The sequence below is a fragment of the Monodelphis domestica genome, chromosome 1 (assembly GCF_027887165.1).
Source record: "Monodelphis domestica isolate mMonDom1 chromosome 1, mMonDom1.pri, whole genome shotgun sequence".
In the NCBI taxonomy this organism is placed as follows: Eukaryota; Metazoa; Chordata; class Mammalia; order Didelphimorphia; family Didelphidae; genus Monodelphis; species Monodelphis domestica.
The window spans coordinates 187470378-187488124 of NC_077227.1; the positions used below are offsets into that span (position 1 = coordinate 187470378).

Sequence of the window (17747 nt, forward strand, 5' to 3'; positions counted from 1 at the left end):
GAGATAAGGCCCATTAGCTGAAGTGAAATACATTTTATAAACCCCCAACCTTCCCACATGTGAATGGAAGTTGGGCAGTTAATCTCAGGGCATTTGTATCCCTATAAGCCTCTAAGAAAAAGGAGCACCCCTTTATTTATGCTCTTCAGCTCACTATTTTACTTCTACCAGAATGATATATAGATTTCTTGATTATGTTCTAAACTCAAGATGAGTTTTACTTTGTTTTAAAAAATATGTTTAAATACCAAGGTTGAAGGATTGCTGTGTTTGTAAAAATTGTGACAAATGTCCATCAATTCATAGGTTTTAAAAATGTCATACAGCAACTTATGTGAAATATGAAGGTGTGTTTGTTTGCTATTGTAATTAATTGGGCTATTGAGAATTTTGGGGATTTTGATATCTGCATAGTTGTATTACTGTATTTTTAAAGATGAAAAAATTGTTAACCTTGTTCAATTCATTTGCCTTCTACTCACAGTGATCATGGCCAGATACAAAGAGGAAATGGATCTCATTTTTTGGTGAGAAAGCCTTGTATTTTATATTTTCTTAACTGACACAGAGTGTCAATGATTATAAGCTATATTTTTGAATTTTTTAAAGCTCTTTTATTATTATATTTTTCTTGCATGTGCAATATACTTTTTCAGTTTTTTTATTATTTTTTTCTCTCCTTTTTATATTTGAAGCACATGTCACCAGTATTAAGATTTTCTTTAACCTTTTGATTTTTAAGTTTAAGATACATTTGCTAATACATGCCCTAAAAGGCTTGTGACTATAAAAATGATGCTACTAATTATTTAAATAAATTATGGGACTTTGCTTAATGATTCTGTCTGATTCCAGGACAAGAGATACACACAAGAGCCATTTCATAGGGCCAAAGAAAGGCCAATCTAGGATGGATTGATGCACTTCTAGGCCAATACAAAGGTCTTGAACCTAGTGTGAAGACTCGAGGTTACTATGTTTAACATGTGTTAAGACATAGGCTTTCCTTGTATCCACACTTACCCTGAAGATACTCACAGACGAGTATCCCTGAAACTTTGGCTCATATAATCTGGTCCCCTTTTCTACCTCTCATAGTGTGGTACCTTTCTGTAGTCCTGGCTACTGACTGGGTAAATCATTACTTAGATCATTTTGATTGGGCCCTGATTGAAGGACCTGTTATAGATTTATTTTTCTTCTACTTGGGATTTTTACATATAAGACTTTGATAGTCTATATTTTCATCCAGAAATTTTTCTTTTCTTTTGGATTTTCTGATGTCTTTTTAATATCTCTTGCCAATTGATTCATATACCTCATACCTCAGCCATGCATCCCTAACTGATTCTGAATCTTTCAATCACCCACAACACGGGGGAATGAAAAAAAATCATTATTTAAATTGCAAAGTTTAAATTCCTTTTGAGAAGAATTTTAGGTAAAGAAGATGCTACCTCTCTGAATCCAGAACTGAACTGTTGGAGAAGCCACCATGAAGAAGCCTCCAGACCACAAGTTGCACAAAATTGAACTTTGGGTGTGGTTGATTGAACATTTATTTGTATGTATACTTTTATGCCAAAGGGGACTGCCCCCTAATGGCTTTTTGTCAATGTGTTCAGCAATTATTGGTTTTATTCTTTTTTCTCTTATCCTCACAGTATTATAATCTTTGAAGTTTATTATGTTTTTATGATCCTTTGGGGGGGAAATTAATTTTTCCAAAAATGATCATACGGGGAAAAAAAAAATAGACTCGAATACAGGGCTACAATCCCCACGAGCCTTTGCTCCACTTCCCCAGAATGCCTTGTAATCTCAACCTGGGCCGAGATCGAGAAGGTATTTAAGCTGATTCAAAGGCTTTTGAGTCTCTCTCTCTCTCTCTCTCTCTCTCTCTCTCTCTCTCTCTCTCTCTCTCTCTCTCTCTCTCTCTCTCTCTCTCTCTCTCTCTCTCTCTCTCTCTCTCTCTCTCTCTCTCTCTCTCTCTCTCTCTCTCTCTCTCTCTCTCTCTCTCTCTCTCTCTCTCTCTCTCTCTCTCTCTCTCTCTCTCTTTTTCTCTCTCTCTCTCACTTTGGAGCAGGCGGTCTCTTGCGTGATGTGAGGTTATTTTGTCTAGGCCTCTGGCCTAGGCACATGTTTCTTACTTGTATATTCTTTAATCTTTAACCTTTAATAAACCTCTAAAAAATATAATACTCCTTGCAGAGAGAAACTAATTTCTACCTGCCTCAGTCTCCCCATCTCCCCTAAATTTTAATCTTTACATTAAGAGGAAGGGCACTCACTCTGAGTTGGGAAACAGTTTTACAAAGGAATAGATAGAGGATAAAATGCACAGAAATCTAGCCAAATCAAAGTGGAGAGTAGTGGGAAATTAAGTTGGTGAAAGTAAACTGTTTTTTTTTTTTAAACCCTTACCTTCCGTCTTGGAGTCAACACTGTGCATTGGCTCCAAGGCAGAAGAGCGGCAAGGGCTAGGCAATGGGGGTCAAGTGACTTGCCCAGGGTCACACAGCTAGGAAGTGGCTGAGGCCAGATTTGAACCCAGGACCTCCCATCTCTAGGCCTGGCTCTCAATCCACTGAGCTACCCAGCTGCCCCCGAAAGTAAACTGTTTTAAAGCAAAGAAAACTTAAGAATCTGGGAAGTTTGCTGTGTGACCACAGGGGAGCCTAAGCAGAGCCTGCTTTGTAAAAATCACTTAGAAACCAGCTGTTTGTAGTTCTTCCCACTCGACTCCAGCTGCAGAAATCTCATGGGGGGACCTTTCCCTTGAGATTGTAGGGTCTAAAAACACATTGCTTGGAAGCATGGCCTCTACAGAGTTAAAGTAGTTTCTTCAGATCTTTTCTCCATGAAGAAAGGTCCCGTTGTACTTGGTCCATCTTTCCATTTGCAAAATTCAGTTAAAGAGATTCTGTTCATAACAGCAATATTGTGGAATGATCAATTGTGAAAGACTTAGCGGCTCTCTGCGGTACAATAAGCCAGGGCAATTCTAAAGGATTTATGATGAAGAATGCTATCCGCTTCGGGAGAAAGAACTGTTGGAGTTGGAATGTATCCCGAGCATATTATTTTTCAGTTTAGTTTATTTGGGTTTCTATTTGGGGGTTTTGGCTTTATATAATTATTCTCTTACAAAAATGAACAATATGGAATTGTAAATTGCATGATAATACATGTGTAATCTAAATCAAATTGCTTACCAAATCTCTTGGGAAGGGGAAGGAAAGGGAGGGAGGAAGACAGTGTGGATCATATAACTTCAGAAAACTTATGTGGAGAATTGTTATTTACATATAATTGGTAGAATAAAATATTTTTATAAAAAAGATTCTGTTCAAAGCTGTTTAGAAATAGAAAATTGTTATTGTAAAACTGAAAATTCATTTTTCTTTTGCTGTTAGTATTTTGGGGAGGAAGTTCCTCAAAAGTCTCCTCAAAGACTCTTTTGTGCCAAATGACCTCTTCATAAAACACTAATTTTGTTATACCTATTGACTATATGATCTAGAGTACAAAGTGTATTTTTAAAAATGTATGTCAATGCTGGAACAGAAAGTGGGCAATCTATTTCTAAAATGAAGAGGTAGGGATAAATAGCGAAGACAAAGAATTAATGAATAGTAAGATTTGTAGATGGATATGCAATGTAGTCCCTTCTAAAACTTGCCTCTGGATGCTAAAACTTTTTAAGAATCTATCTGCTTAAGTCTCCTTCTCTGATTTCAAAATCCTTCTAACATTCTTTTACAATGTTTATTCTAAATCTCAAAAATCCATTTCCTTTCTTTGAGAGGCTTGATTACCACTTTTTGAAATGTTTAAATGAGAAAAAGAAATTAGAACCTTTATATCTTCTTGGTTTTAAATAGCAGAAACTGGGAGAGTGCAATCAACAAGTAAATTTATTAAGTGCTTATGTATCTATGTCAGGCACTCTGCTAGGTAGCAGTACAAAGACAAAAATGAAGTAGTTGCTGCCCTTGAGGAGCTTACTTTCTATTGGTGAAGATAAAATTAAATATATCAGTATATGCAAAATATATGTAAATTTTTGAGGAGAGAGAGCACTAGCAGCTGGTGGAATTAGTAATGCTTCATGTAGAATGTGGTGCTTGGGGGCAGCTGGGTAGCTCAATGGATTGAGAGCCAGGTCTAGAGATGGGTCATAGGTTCAAATGTGGCCTCAGACGCTTCCCAGCTGTGTGACCCTGGGCAAGTCACTTAACCCCCATTGCCTAGCCCTTACCACTCTTCTGCCTTGGAGTCAATACACAGTATTGACTCCAAGATGGAAGGTAAGGGTTAAAAAAAAAAAGAAAGAAAGAATGTGATGTTTGAGCTGAGTTTTGAAGAAAACAAAAGAGATTCTAGAAACTGGAAATGAGGAAGGAATACAGCCTAAGCAATGGAGATAATATAAAGCACGGAAATGGGAAGCATGTGTGTGTGTGATAACAAGAAGGACATGTTTATTAGGAGCATGCTTGTGTGTTAAGCTCTAAGGATATAATGACAAAGGTGAAGTGGCCCCAGCTTTTAAGAATATTATAATTGAGGGGGCCGCTGGGTGACTCAGTGGAATGAGAGCCAGGCCTAGGAATGGGAGGTCCTAGGTTCAAATATGAGTTCAGATATTTCCTAGTTTTGTGATCCTGGACAAGTCTCTTAACCCCCATTGCCTAGTTCTTACCGCTCTTCTGCCTTAGAACCAACCCACAGTATTTATTCTAAGATGGAAGAAAAGGTTTTTAAAAAAAAGATTATAGTTGACCAGGGGGATTCAACAGAGATAAATATAATTTGAACAGAAGGGGGCGGGGTGCTAACAGCTAGGGAGAGCAAGAAAGCATAAAGGAGGTGGCATTTGAGCTAAGTCTTGAGGGAAGTTAAGAGATTTTAAGAGATTGAAATGATTGTAAGAGATTGGGGTTGGAGTGAATTTCAGACATAGGACCTCAATAGGACTAACACTTGGAGATGGGAGGGGGAACAACTAGTAGGCCAGTTTGGTTGGGAATGTCAAATTCCTGAATAAAGGATCTATAAAGGTAGGTTGGAGATAGATTATGAAGAGTTTTACATGCCAGGCTAAGGATTTTGTATTTTATTCTAGATGCTTGAGATTTTTGAGCAGGGAGTGACACAGTCTGACTTGTGCCTTAGGAATATTAAGTTAGTATATTATATTCTCTGTGGATAATGATTAGAAAGACTAGAGACTGGTCATAAAAATCATAGATTTAGAGCTTGAAGAGACCTTAGCAGTCATCTAGTTCACCCTTCTCATTTTACAGATGAAGAAAATGAGACCAAGGGAAGTTAAGATTTGTTTTGGGCTACTTAAAATAAATGACACCTTCAGGATTTGAACCCAGTTTCTGCATCTACAAATCTGGTGTTCTTTCCATTCTACTACTTCATTTCAGTTGCCAGATTAGAGATGATGAGTACCTGAGCAAAGCCTGTGGTGAATAGAGGGAAGAGTACAGATGAAAGAGATGTTACGGATTTAGAGTTGACAAGACTTGGCTAGTAATTGGTTATGGAGGAGTGGGGAGAATGGTGGAGAGGGAAAAGTCAATGATGACTCCCAAGTTTGTGAATCTGGGTGACTGGTAGCATATTTGTGCACTTGACAGAGATAAAGAATTTTGGGGAGAGGATTGAGTTTAGGGAAATATAAATGTTACATTTTGAACATATCGAGTTGAGATGCTAATGGAACATCTCAGGGATGCTATTTAGTAAGTATTTAGGAACATGGGACTAGAGTTCCAGAGTTAAATTAGGATTGGCTATAAAGATATGAGAGTCATATATAGAGATGATAATCGAACCCATGGGAACTATACATATAGTGGACAGAAGAATGAATAATCATCTGGCAAAGGAGACTGAGGAGCTGTTAGCCAAGTAGAAGGAGAACCAAGATAGAGCAGGGAGGAAAACATATCTAAGAGGAAGCGGTTGTCAGTGTCAGATACTTTAGAAAATCTTAGAACTGAGAAAAAAATTGAATAGGTGAGATTATTGTTCTCTTGGAGAGAATAGTTTTAGAAGAGTTTTAGATCAGAAGCCAAATCACAATGGTTTGAGAAGTAAATGGGAAGTAGAGGCAATAAGTAAAGATAGTACTTTCTAGGAGTTGACCTATGAAAGGAGAAAAAGATAAAAAGAACAGAAACTTGAGGGAATAAAGATGAATCTCATGAAAACATATTTCCAGGAATCAGGGAGCAAATGGATGGATTAGAGATGAAAGTAAGAAGCAAGAGATAAACAAAACAAAACAAAACAAAGGGGCAAGCTCCTGGAGAAGATGGGAGTAGGATATAAGATTCGAGGCACAATTCTAAGATTTGACTTGGCCAAGGGAGGGGCTGCCTTCTTCTCAGAGATGGATACCAAAGAGAAAATGAGAAAGAATAACTTAGAAGTTTTGAGGTAACAAATAGGGAGAAGTGAGATCAGGTGAATTGCCTTTGTTTCTCAGTAAAATAGAAGACAATATTCTCTGCCAAAAAGGGAGATGGCAAAAGGTGGTCCCATAAGAACTCTGGTGCTGAGGATGATAACATCAGTCATGGAAGAATGAAATGATTACAATACAGCAGGGTTAAGATTGGATAACTAAGCCCAATTGGTTTTTCAAGCACTGCAATCTGTAAAGATTAAAAATTTATGTAAAATATATGTAAAATAAATGTAAAAAATAGACTCGAATACAGGACTACAATCCCCACGAGCCTTTGTTCCACTTCCCCAGAATGCCTTGTAATCTCACCTGGGCCGAGATCGAGAAGGTATTTAAGCTGATTCAAAGGCTTTTGAGAGGCTCTCTCTCTTGGCTCTTTTTGGACTTCCGTTTTGGAGCAGGTGCGTCTCTTGCGTGATGTGAGGTTATTTTGTCTAGGCCTCTGGCCTAGGCACATGTTTCTTACTTGTATATTCTTTAATCTTTAACCTTTAATAAACCTCTAAAAAATATAATACTTCTTGCAGAGAGAAACTAATTTCTACCTGCCTCAGATGCCTCAGTCTCCCCATATTCCCTAAATTTTAATCTTTACAAATCAGCACATACCTAAGTAGCTATGTGATGGATCAGGTTTTTGATCTATTGTGACCTACTCCATTTAACTCCAGTTTGAGAAGTAGTGATATAGGAAGATCATGCAGGTGGGATTGTTACTCTACTGCAAAATGTAGAAAGAAGAGAATCCTATAATTTTTTCTGGGGGTGGCAGTTGGTAGTCATGGAATGCATTTAGTTGTTAAAAAATGAAAAATTAAATTACATGATTGCACATGTAAAATCTAAACTAGATTACTTCTTCTCTCAAGGGATGTAGGCCCAGGTTGGGGGAAGATAGGGAGAGAATTTCTAGACTCAGTATTTGATAAATGTTAGAAACTTTTTATATGTTATTGGGGAATAAAATAAAGTACAGAGGAAAAAGAAACTAAAACTTGTGTTAGAACACAAGTAATTTAGGAATTGGTGAGGGGTTTTGATCATAAAAAGTAAAAATGAAGAATAGAAGAATGTTTGCTCTTCTCTGAAGGCCTGCTTATGTGGGGCATAATTTCTTTTAGGCCTGGCCTGTTTTATTTTTAGGTCACCTATAGCCCAATATTTATTGACTTGGTAGATTAAGAGAATTCTTGTGCAAAGAAGAATGAGTCATTAGATGATACTTCCTCTTTGTGGGGAAAGTCTCAGATTAGTCTCCAGTTTGTGTTTTGGAATAGATTCAGCATTTTGTTTGATGGAATACTGACAATTTCTTCATACAAAATTCCCTTCCCACATTTGGGTTTGTCTATAATCTTATTTGTGAAAGCTTCTCTTAAACTTAATTAACAAAGATTAAAAACAAACAATAATAATAATTCAGTAGCCACCTTAGCCCCAAAGTGTTTGTCAGTTCTGTTTTAAGTATTTAAAATATCCTTTTTTTTTTTTGTTCCTCTATGCAGTAATTCAGTTAAACAAAATTCTAGAAAAGCATTTTATTGATAAGAGTTGCGCTGATGGTGTGATCACTGCGGCATTTACTACATATATCTAGGAGTGGATTAGGTCATGACTATACTTTGGCTATGTCTTCCTTAGCAAGGCCCCTTCTGTAGAGTGAAGGGTGGAGACAAACAGGAAGCAGCCTGGCTGCCAAGCTAAGAAAGAAAGCAAATGAAGTATAGTTGCTATAACTTATATTGCAACCCTATCCCTTTCTTAATGTTGCTCTCCCAATGTACACATCCTTAAAAGACTGAGACTTTTACATATTTTCGTGAAAGATTCATGTAAATGATGGCCTCAATAACCTCTTCCCAAGTAAACTTTTTTCTTTTTCTACCTGCCAAATATCTTTTTTTAGAACATTTTTGGAAGGATAGGGGGAAATATTGAGAGAAAGAGAAGAATATATCCTCCCCCACCAAAAAAAAGAGGGTTTTGCTTATTTTGTGGGATGTTCATTCTGTATGTTGGCCTGAATTTTTCTGACTTTCGAGGTGATGGTAACCATGAGGTATTCAACATTGTATTTTCCTTATTCATATTTTAAGTTAGGGCGGAAAGGGAAGTTAGTTAACAGAGTGATTATATAGTTATTTGGGTGTAGCACCTAAAGCCTGTCATATAGTCAGAATGCTTCCTGATTGGCTGAGAATAATGGTATAATTAACCAAGTGAGAAGGCCCCCATATCATGTTGGTAGCAGTCTAGGAGAAGAGGCTATTCTCATCTGGGAACAGCAGCTTTGGGTTCCAAGTTTGAACAAAGCCATGGACCAAACTGAACCTAGGGAACTTGAGGTAAGGATTAGGTTAGAGTTTGTCTACTCAATCTGAAACAGAGTAGAATTTGAGTATACTTCTTTTCTTCTTGAAAATAATCTTTTAAAAAAATCTTTAGAAATTTCATTACCAAATCTATTGAATATTTTACCATTAGCTCTGAAATTTATTGAAACTACTATCATACAGGGATCATTGCTGGCCATTCATGTTATAACCAACTTGTAAGAAAAATAAATTCAAGATGATAATTATTACTTTTTCATTGTTTATATACATTTTTGATGTATTGATATAATTTTTTTTCTCTTTAAATTTTTATTTTATTTTTCTGTGTGACCTTGGGCAAGTCACTTGACCCCCCATTGCCTAGTCCTTACCACTCTTCTGCCTTTAGACCAATACCAAGTATTGATTCTAAGATGAGAAGTAAGGGTTTTTTAAAAAATAAATAAATAGAATCTTATTTTTTTCTGAATTTTGATAACACCATTGATAAAGCTTTTGCAGTAGAAGAGAAAGAGGAAAGAAGTTGGTAGAACTTGAAGGAACTTGAAGAAAAGAAGGGGACAAGTAAAATATAGTTTAAGTGCAGTAGCTTTTTGAACCCAGAAAACCAAACTGGTTTAGAATCCTGGAAGGTCTAAGAAGTGGACTCCTAGTGGGACTTCCATTAAGAAAGGACTTGTAGAGAGAAAGGTTTATTACTATCTCAATTTGAACTCGCCTGATACTCTGGGAAGCAAACTTAGATCAATGGAGGATCAGGCCTATCTTTCAAAGGGAGAAAGTGACAAATCAGATGTAATATATTTTTAATAAGATTTTTGGTGAATATATGTTTTACTTCCTTTTTGTTCCTTTCTATGCTTTCATGTAACTAAGTTTATCTAAATTAATGGTGGCAACTATGGCAGCAACATCAAGCTGTACAATTGGGGCAGCATAGTTATTCACAGTATTCATTTCTTTCTGTCTTTGATCTCTTCTTAGTGTGTTAAATATCTTATCCATATGTCCTTGCGTTTGGACCAACCCTCTGTATCCTAGTTACTCCATTTTTATAGTCAATGCTTTAAAGAAGTTTAAGGAATCTTTTAATACAAGAGTAGGCAAATAACCTTTCACAAGGTTAGATTTGGCTTTGGTTACTAATCAGAATGTTCTCTAATCAATATTTTTTCCTACAAAAAGTATATTCTTCTAATAGTAATGGATAGATAAGGTTTGATTTTGAAAAGGCACTTTGGATTATATTGACAGTGTGTACAATACTTTCCATTAGTAAGCAATCAATATTATTTATTATTTTGTTATAGAATCATAAGTTTAAATTTGTAGGAAGGGACTTGAAGAAGGAGTCAGTCCAACACCTCCCCAAATCATGAATCCTCTGGTTTTTGTTATTTATTCTGATATTTTAGATACATTTTGAAAATAGGAGAAAATTGATTCTTCATTATATTTTTTCCCAAAATAAATTAAATATGTACAGTCATTGGAAGATGAGTAAACCTTTTCCATTTCAACAGATATTGGGGCCTCTGTGGTCCAGTAGATTGAGCGTAAATATTTGAACTATTCCATCTATGCCTAATGGTTTCCAGATGTTTAAATTGTATTATTGAACAAGATTTTAGAACTAAAATATACCTCAGAATTTGTCCACTGTAATCCAGTGCTTATGTGAGAGTTAATGGGAATTAATTTCATTAAAATTTCACAAGCAAATTCATTTATTAAATAGTTTACCATTAGCCCTAGAATTTATTGAAATTGCTATTACAGTAATCATTGTTGGACATTCATTTTAGAACCAACTTGTCACCAGCAATTACAGATTAATTCTAGTGGTAAATATTAGAAGGAAGTAGTTTGTTATTATTTTTTATTTATTTATTTTTATTATAATATTATTTATTATTAGTAGGAAGAATAAATTAGAGATAACAGTTGTTCTTTTTTTACTGTCTATAACTTTATGTGGTTCTAAAGTTTTCTTTTTAAAGTATTTTTCCCCTGAATTTTGCAATCAACATCAATAAAGCATTTGTTCTTTGTTTAAGATGGTAAAAATATCCTCTTTGTTTTGCTGTTATGGTTCTTTAATTGTCATCAGACAAAACCAGTTTTCAAATAATGCAATCCAGTACATTATCAGTTCTTATTAATGAGGAGAATGAATTCTGGTGACACCTTTTCACAAAATCATAGGTTCTTTAGACCTAGTAGAAAACATATCTAGGAAATGGAGAAGAATGAATCAGATGACAACAATGTTTCAAACTTGTGTCATTCAGATGATGGTAGTACAAGAGACAAGGAAATTGGGAAAGGAAATGTGAAAAAAAATTTCATTTAATTGTTTAAATAGAATATTTTATTTTTTCCATCTGTATACAGTGATCCCTAATCTATCACAGGAGTTACATTCCAGAGATCCCCTGTGATAGGTGAAAATCCTTGAAGTAGCAGGAGAGTAAATAGACTGATGCTACTGCCACTGAACAGCAGCAGCATCCAGGATCCAGAACACAGTGCTCAGTCAATAGTGTGCTGGATACAATCTTACACTGGCAAACTTGCATAAGTGGTAATGGTGTACTGCATTTCCACTGTGTATTTCATCCTCAAAATCCCACGATATATTGAAAACACCACAATACAGAATTTGATTTTTTTTTAAACCTGTAATACAGTGAAGCCATGATAAGTGAACTGCAATATAACAAGGGACGACTGTACAACAATTTTTAACATTCATTTTCCAGAATTTTGAACTCCAAATTTTTTCCCTCCCTTCTCCCTGAGATGATAAGCAAATTGATCTATGTTATACTTGTATGATCATATAAAACATATTTTTGCATTGGTCGTGTTGTGGAAGAAGACTCATAAAATAAAGAAAAAAACTCAAATATGATAAAGGGGAAAATCGTATGCTTCATGCATTCAGACTCCATTGACTCTTTCTTTGGAGATGGATGATATTTTTGGTCATGAGTCTTTTGATTGTCCTGTATCATTGTTTTGCTGAGAATAGCTAAGCCATTCATAGTTGGTCATTGTATATATAGTATTGCTGTTACTATATATAATGCTCTCCTGTTCTCTTTTCACTTTGCATCAATTCATGTAGGTCTTCCTGTATTTTTTCTGAAATCACCTGTTTATCATTTTTTTGTAGCATAATAGTATTCCATTACAATCCTATACCACAACTTGTTCAGCCATTACCCAATTAATGGATATTCCCTTGCTTTCCAATTCTTCATTACCACAGAAAGAGCTATTATAATTTTTTTTCAAGTAGGCCCTTTTTTCTTTTTTGTTTTGATCTTTAGAATTCAGACCAAAAGTGGTATTTCTGGATCAAAGGGTATATGTATTTAATTAAAAAAAAAACAACTAGACACATTTGTAATTTTATATTTAGTATAATATGCCCAGAACAACTTAGTTTCTCTTTCTCTCCCCCTCTTTCCTCTCTCTCTCCGGCTCCTTCCTATTCTCCTTCTAACACTTCTCTCCCCGTCCTTCTATATTTACATATATAGAAATTTTTTTCTGTATAGAGACTTTTTTCTAAAATATACCACTCTTAGAACTAGGAATCAGCAGAATTGACTTCTAAATCTGACTTCCCTTCTAATTTATTTGATTTGTTTTTATCACTGTACACACTTCATTAACCAAAAACAGACATAAGCATGAAGACTTCTTCCAGGATGGCAGACATAGAAACTTATTGTTGAAAAAAGGTAATTAAAAGAACATCAGGCATATTTGAAAACATTCCCTTGAAAGTGTTTGACAGGTTTAAATTTTGTCACAATGTCATCCTGGAATTTTACGATTGTCAATTTTTAGATCCAGAAGAGGTTTGGGAGATCATCTAGTCCAATCTCCTTTTCTGGCTCAGTAATCTGAAAGTTAGAAAGGGAAAGTTACTTATTCAAAGTTTACATATGCAGTGAATAACAGTTATAATTCAGACTGGGTGTTCAGATTACAAATCTAGTACTTTTCCCACAATATCTAACAAACAATCTCTGAAATGTGGCCATGAACCTACAACCATGGTATTGAGTTGTATGCTTTGCAGATTGAATGAACTCAGCACTGAATGAACTATTGGGCTAGATAGTTTGTGAAAAAGACCTGAGAGATTTAATGGACTGCAGTTGATCTCATATTGTGAACTGGCAGTCAGTAAAGTCAAATATGACCTTAGGCTAGAGGGTGGACCATGATGATAAGAAGAATGGAAAACATGCTATTTTTGAATCATTAGAACGAATTGGAGATGTTTAATCTGGAGAAGACTTGGGGTAGAGAGAATATGATTGTTTTCAGTAGTTGGAGAGGCAGCTGGGTGTAGTAAAAATAGGACTTTAAAAAAGTTTGGAACATGTTTTTAAATCACCTTTGAATACTCAAATAAGTTCACCTCTCTCTGTAAGCATCAAATCAGTGAATTTTGTCAAGTTAAAGAATTGAATTCAATATTCCTTCCCACTTTCTAAATCCTATAAATATTTGAAGGGACTTTTATGGAGGAGGGTTTAAATGTGTGCTACTTGGTTCTCAGAAAGAAGAACTAGATCAATATGTAGAAGTTGCAGAAAAACAAAGCAGATTTTTGGCTTCTGCCTGTTAAAAAACCTAAAAGGGGGCCTGATGGCAAGCACCTCTATAGGTTCATACAGGATCTGAGGGCTGTGAACAACCACATTATAAAGAGACACTCCATAGTTTCCAACATATATACGATTATTTCTTCTATTCCTAGCACAGCTACATACTTCACAGTAGTGGACTTGTGCTTAGCCTTTTTTTCCATACCCATACATGAGAACTCCAAGCATATCTTTGCTTTCACCTGGAAGGGCACCAAGAATACATGGAGTAGTCTGCCCCAGGGTTATGTGGAAAGCCCGAGTTTATTTGCACAAATTTTGAGCCAAGACACAGATAAAATAACATTTAAAAATAGTAAATTAATCAAATACGTAGATGATCTGCTCTTGGCTTCAACAGATGCAGAAGCATGTCAGGAAGATAGTAAACACCCTCTTTTGGAATTGCTCAAAAGAGGACATAAGATCTCAAAGGATAAAGTTCAGTGGTGTATCCCTAAAGTAGAATATTTGGGATTCATCTTTACTGTGGGTGCCTGCTCTATTTCTCCCAAATGAATTGAAAATATTCAAAATTTAAGTACTCCTACCACTAAGAAACAGTTGAGCAATTTTAGGAGCAACAGGGTTTTGTAGCCAATGAATTCCTTGCTATGGGGAAATTACTAAACCCCTTATAGCACTAACAAGGGATTTGGTCCCTAAACCCCTCAAATTAGAGCCAGAACACTTGTCAGCTCTATCAGATCTAAAACAGGCTATCCTATCTGCCCTTGCTCTAGGCATCCCTTCATGGTTGTCAGACTGTAAAGATAATTTTAGGGTTGTGACTTAAATCTAGATTTAATTGGTTGCCAAGGGAAATCTCAAATAAAATACCCAAGTCAGTCTGGAAACTTATGGTAATTTAATTAATATAGAGGCAAGGAATTTAAGGAGGAGAGAAGAGTATATAGGATTTCTCCTGCCTGGTCTGTGCCAGGAGGAGTTTAAAATTCCCACCTCTAGGTCTCTAAAGAAGATTAGAGGCTTCTAAGAGGATAAAGTTGGAAAGTAAAGGAGAAAAACTTAGACAGAAAGTCACCACTGAACTGGACAATAGCTTGTAGCCATGCTAAGATGCTGAAAGGCCCAGCATACTGCTATCAGCCAATTCTCTGCCTCAAAAGGTGCCAGAGAGAGGAAGTGATCCAAATGTATAGGTCTTTCACCCTTGTGTCTCCTTTAAATTTTCATGCCTACCAATCACATCAAAGGCTTTTCTCCAGGACTGCCCATACTTTTAGTTCTCATCTTCTTTTGATTAGATTATATCTTTAGAGTTACTTAACGCTTCTTTGTTAAGTTCACCTTTTGTGAGTTACTTGACCTTTTTTTTATTAATTTTACCTTTATAGTTACTTAATACCTTTTTGTATTAAGATCTTAAAATAGACTTAGCTTAAAGTTCTAGCTTCACTATAAGGTAAGAGTTAAGTACCTTCATTGTTCAATCAGGAGATTACAACTTTATCTTCCCCTAAAGTACAGTCTAAGTATGGTGGAGTAATTTAAAGTTCCCAAGACATTCCTGATTTTGTTAAACTAAGTATCTTCATTGTTAAAATCAGGAAATAGCTAAGTCCAATCTTCACACATCTAAGAGAAAACTCAGTATTTAGAGCTATTTAAGAGTGCAATGGGCCACCCTTGAAAGAGTTGAATTCATCACTGAAAGTCTTCAAGGAGATACCAGATGGCCATTTGTTGAGGTTGTTACAGAAAGAATTCCTGTCTATATAAGGGTTAGAGTAGTGGTTCACCTTTAAGGTCCCTTAAGTATGAGGTTTTGTATCATTTCTTAGAGAAAATGACCAAAGAAACGGGTGCAGATGACAGAGGAATGGTTATCTAAATCAGTCTTTTAGTAAATTAGTTTTTATTAAACTCTCATGTGCCAGGCACTGTGCTAAGTGCTCGAGATACAAAGAAGAGGGAAAAAACCCACTCCCTGCTTTCAAGGAGGTTACCTAATATAGGAGACCACATGCAAACCAATTCCTCCTTTACGTATGTTATAGCAGCAAGCCAGTGTTCTAGTTCTAATAGGCCTAATCTGCAAAATTTTGATTCACATAACCCTCCATTATATACACAAACTACAATTTAATTTAGGTATAATGGTACAAATATATAAACAATCTCCTAATTTTCTGATTATTATTGGTCATTAGCTGGTTACCAGGTAATTAAGAGGGACCACTGTTGCAGTATTTGCATAGAATAGATGGATTATAAGATAGAATTTCTTAAGAGCATGTCTTCTTATTTGTCTTTCTATCTCCCAGAGTTTAGTAGATTCTAGTACACATAGTATGCATTTAAATGAACTTTTTTAAAAATCATTTATTTGACAGATACTTCCTTTAATCCAGCATTACAGTCATGCTTTTCCAAAACTGGTTCACATCTAAATTAAGACCACTCACTGTAGCATTTAGAATGGGAACTCTCTGATTCTGGATAATTTAAAAATGAGAATTAATTAATTTTTCCTACCCATTTCATTTGGTAGCAGATGCCTCTCCAAATGAATGACTACATGGTAACCTAAATATAAACACTAGATACCAGAAAAGGAAACCAATATATAAAACTTATGTGTCTGAAGAAGATTTAATAAAGAATATTCTTTATAGTTAGCTGGATATGGGAATGGATGCCTAATGTCTCCAAATCTGTGACAAATATGGTAGTTTCTAAGATAAAGGTGGTGTCAGAGCTTCAGAGATAGCTTCCCAGCTTCTTCTTTTTTTTTTTTTGTATAGGGAAGTCTCATCTCTATGCTCCCTCATTTTCAGAGATTCCAGATTGCTGAGAAATAAGATGTTATCTGCTACTGTTTCTACTTCTACACTTTAGGATCTTTGGATACAGTAATTGGTTGAGGGAGGTAAGAGTTTGGGCCTGGAAAGTTTCCTAATTTACCAGACAAAGATGATGTGGAAAGTCTTATCCATAATGACAGGTACTATGGGTCTGTCTGAACCCAGAGTTGTTATTAATAGCGTTGCATAATGGGGTTTAAAAAAAATAATAACACTGTTACTTTTTCCACAGTTTACAAAAAAAGAAATCTTATCTGATTTATAAACGGGGCCAAAATTGAGTGGCATTCTACTCCATAAATCATGGCACTCCCCTTCCGAAAGGACTTGGAGAAGTACAAGGATCTTGATGAAGATGAACTCCTTGGTAAACTTTCAGAAACTGAACTAAAACAGCTGGAAACTGTTCTTGAAGACCTTGACCCTGAGGTGGGTGTAACTGAGAGGAATGGGAGGGCATATAAAGTATCTTATTTTTTACCCAAATACATTTTTAGGCCCTTTTTCCTTTCCATCTTTTTCCTCTTCTTGGAAATAACTGTTCTTTCACAGTTTCCCACTATGGGCACTATTTTTGCCTCTACTGACATTAGTGCTTGTATACAAAATGATCTCAAATCCCTGTCTTGAAGGGCTCTTGAAATTCCATATCCTCTGTGAAGTGTTTGTTGACTAAACAGAAGATTGGGTGTTTCATGGAATATAGTAAGATGGAAATACACCAAAGCTGGTATTTTGTTCAATTCTTAAAGCTGTTTACTTCTAGGGTAATTGCCTCCCAGAGTATCTTTGACAGACCCTACTTGGCCCTACATTATGTCATCTATAGTCTGATGAGTGCTGGACAGAATGAATAATTTTAAAGTCATCTTTTGAATGGGCCTTGGAGAGCTCCCTTGACATTTAACAATATCCAAAGTTCACTTTAAAGTAGAACTAAATCTGTAGTTTTACTGAAACCAACTGAGTCTTCATGGGATTCTTTCGGTTAGTAGTGATCTGGAGCTAAAGTAAAAACCACTGGTCAGTCTTGATTTAGACTTATACTCTTTAGGACTTCCTCAGAATTGAGTGATGTACTTGGGGAAGGAACTATTTGCTAACTTATATCCCATTCCATTCCAAGTTGCTTTACTTATTGAACATTACTTGATAACTGTGTGCTGGGACATTAATTCTAAGTGCTTGTTTAGGGTAAATTTTATTTTTTGCTTAATAAAACTTTCTTTGGTATTAAAAGTATTGTACTGTTACTACCACATGTGTTTATCCGTTGGGGTATAACTAATTCATTATTGTATTTTTACTAAGACTACTGCTTCAACTCTAAAGTAATCTGTTTAGATTACCTAAACACTGAAGATAAAATCCTTCCATCATAAATTCTGTAATACAAATTTACATTAATTTTCTAGTCTGGAGA

The 17747-nt window shown here is 35.5% G+C and overlaps 1 protein-coding gene across 5 annotated transcripts in view; it reads left to right on the forward strand.

Annotated features, from left to right (window-relative positions):
• The window catches only part of TMOD3 (tropomodulin 3), an 85323-nt gene that overhangs the window by 14823 nt on the left and 52753 nt on the right, over positions 1-17747 (forward strand). For 3 of the 5 annotated variants that reach the window (XM_007479960.2, XM_056810202.1, XM_056810200.1), the window contains exon 2: positions 16557-16753. In XM_007479960.2, coding sequence (XP_007480022.1) covers positions 16628-16753 — 126 coding nt within the window. In that variant the 5' untranslated portion in view covers positions 16557-16627. Of the gene's footprint in view, positions 1-8593; positions 8836-16291; positions 16390-16556; positions 16754-17747 lie in introns of those variants that run through there. The other 2 variants (XM_056810201.1, XM_001370107.4) reach the window with 2 other exon arrangements.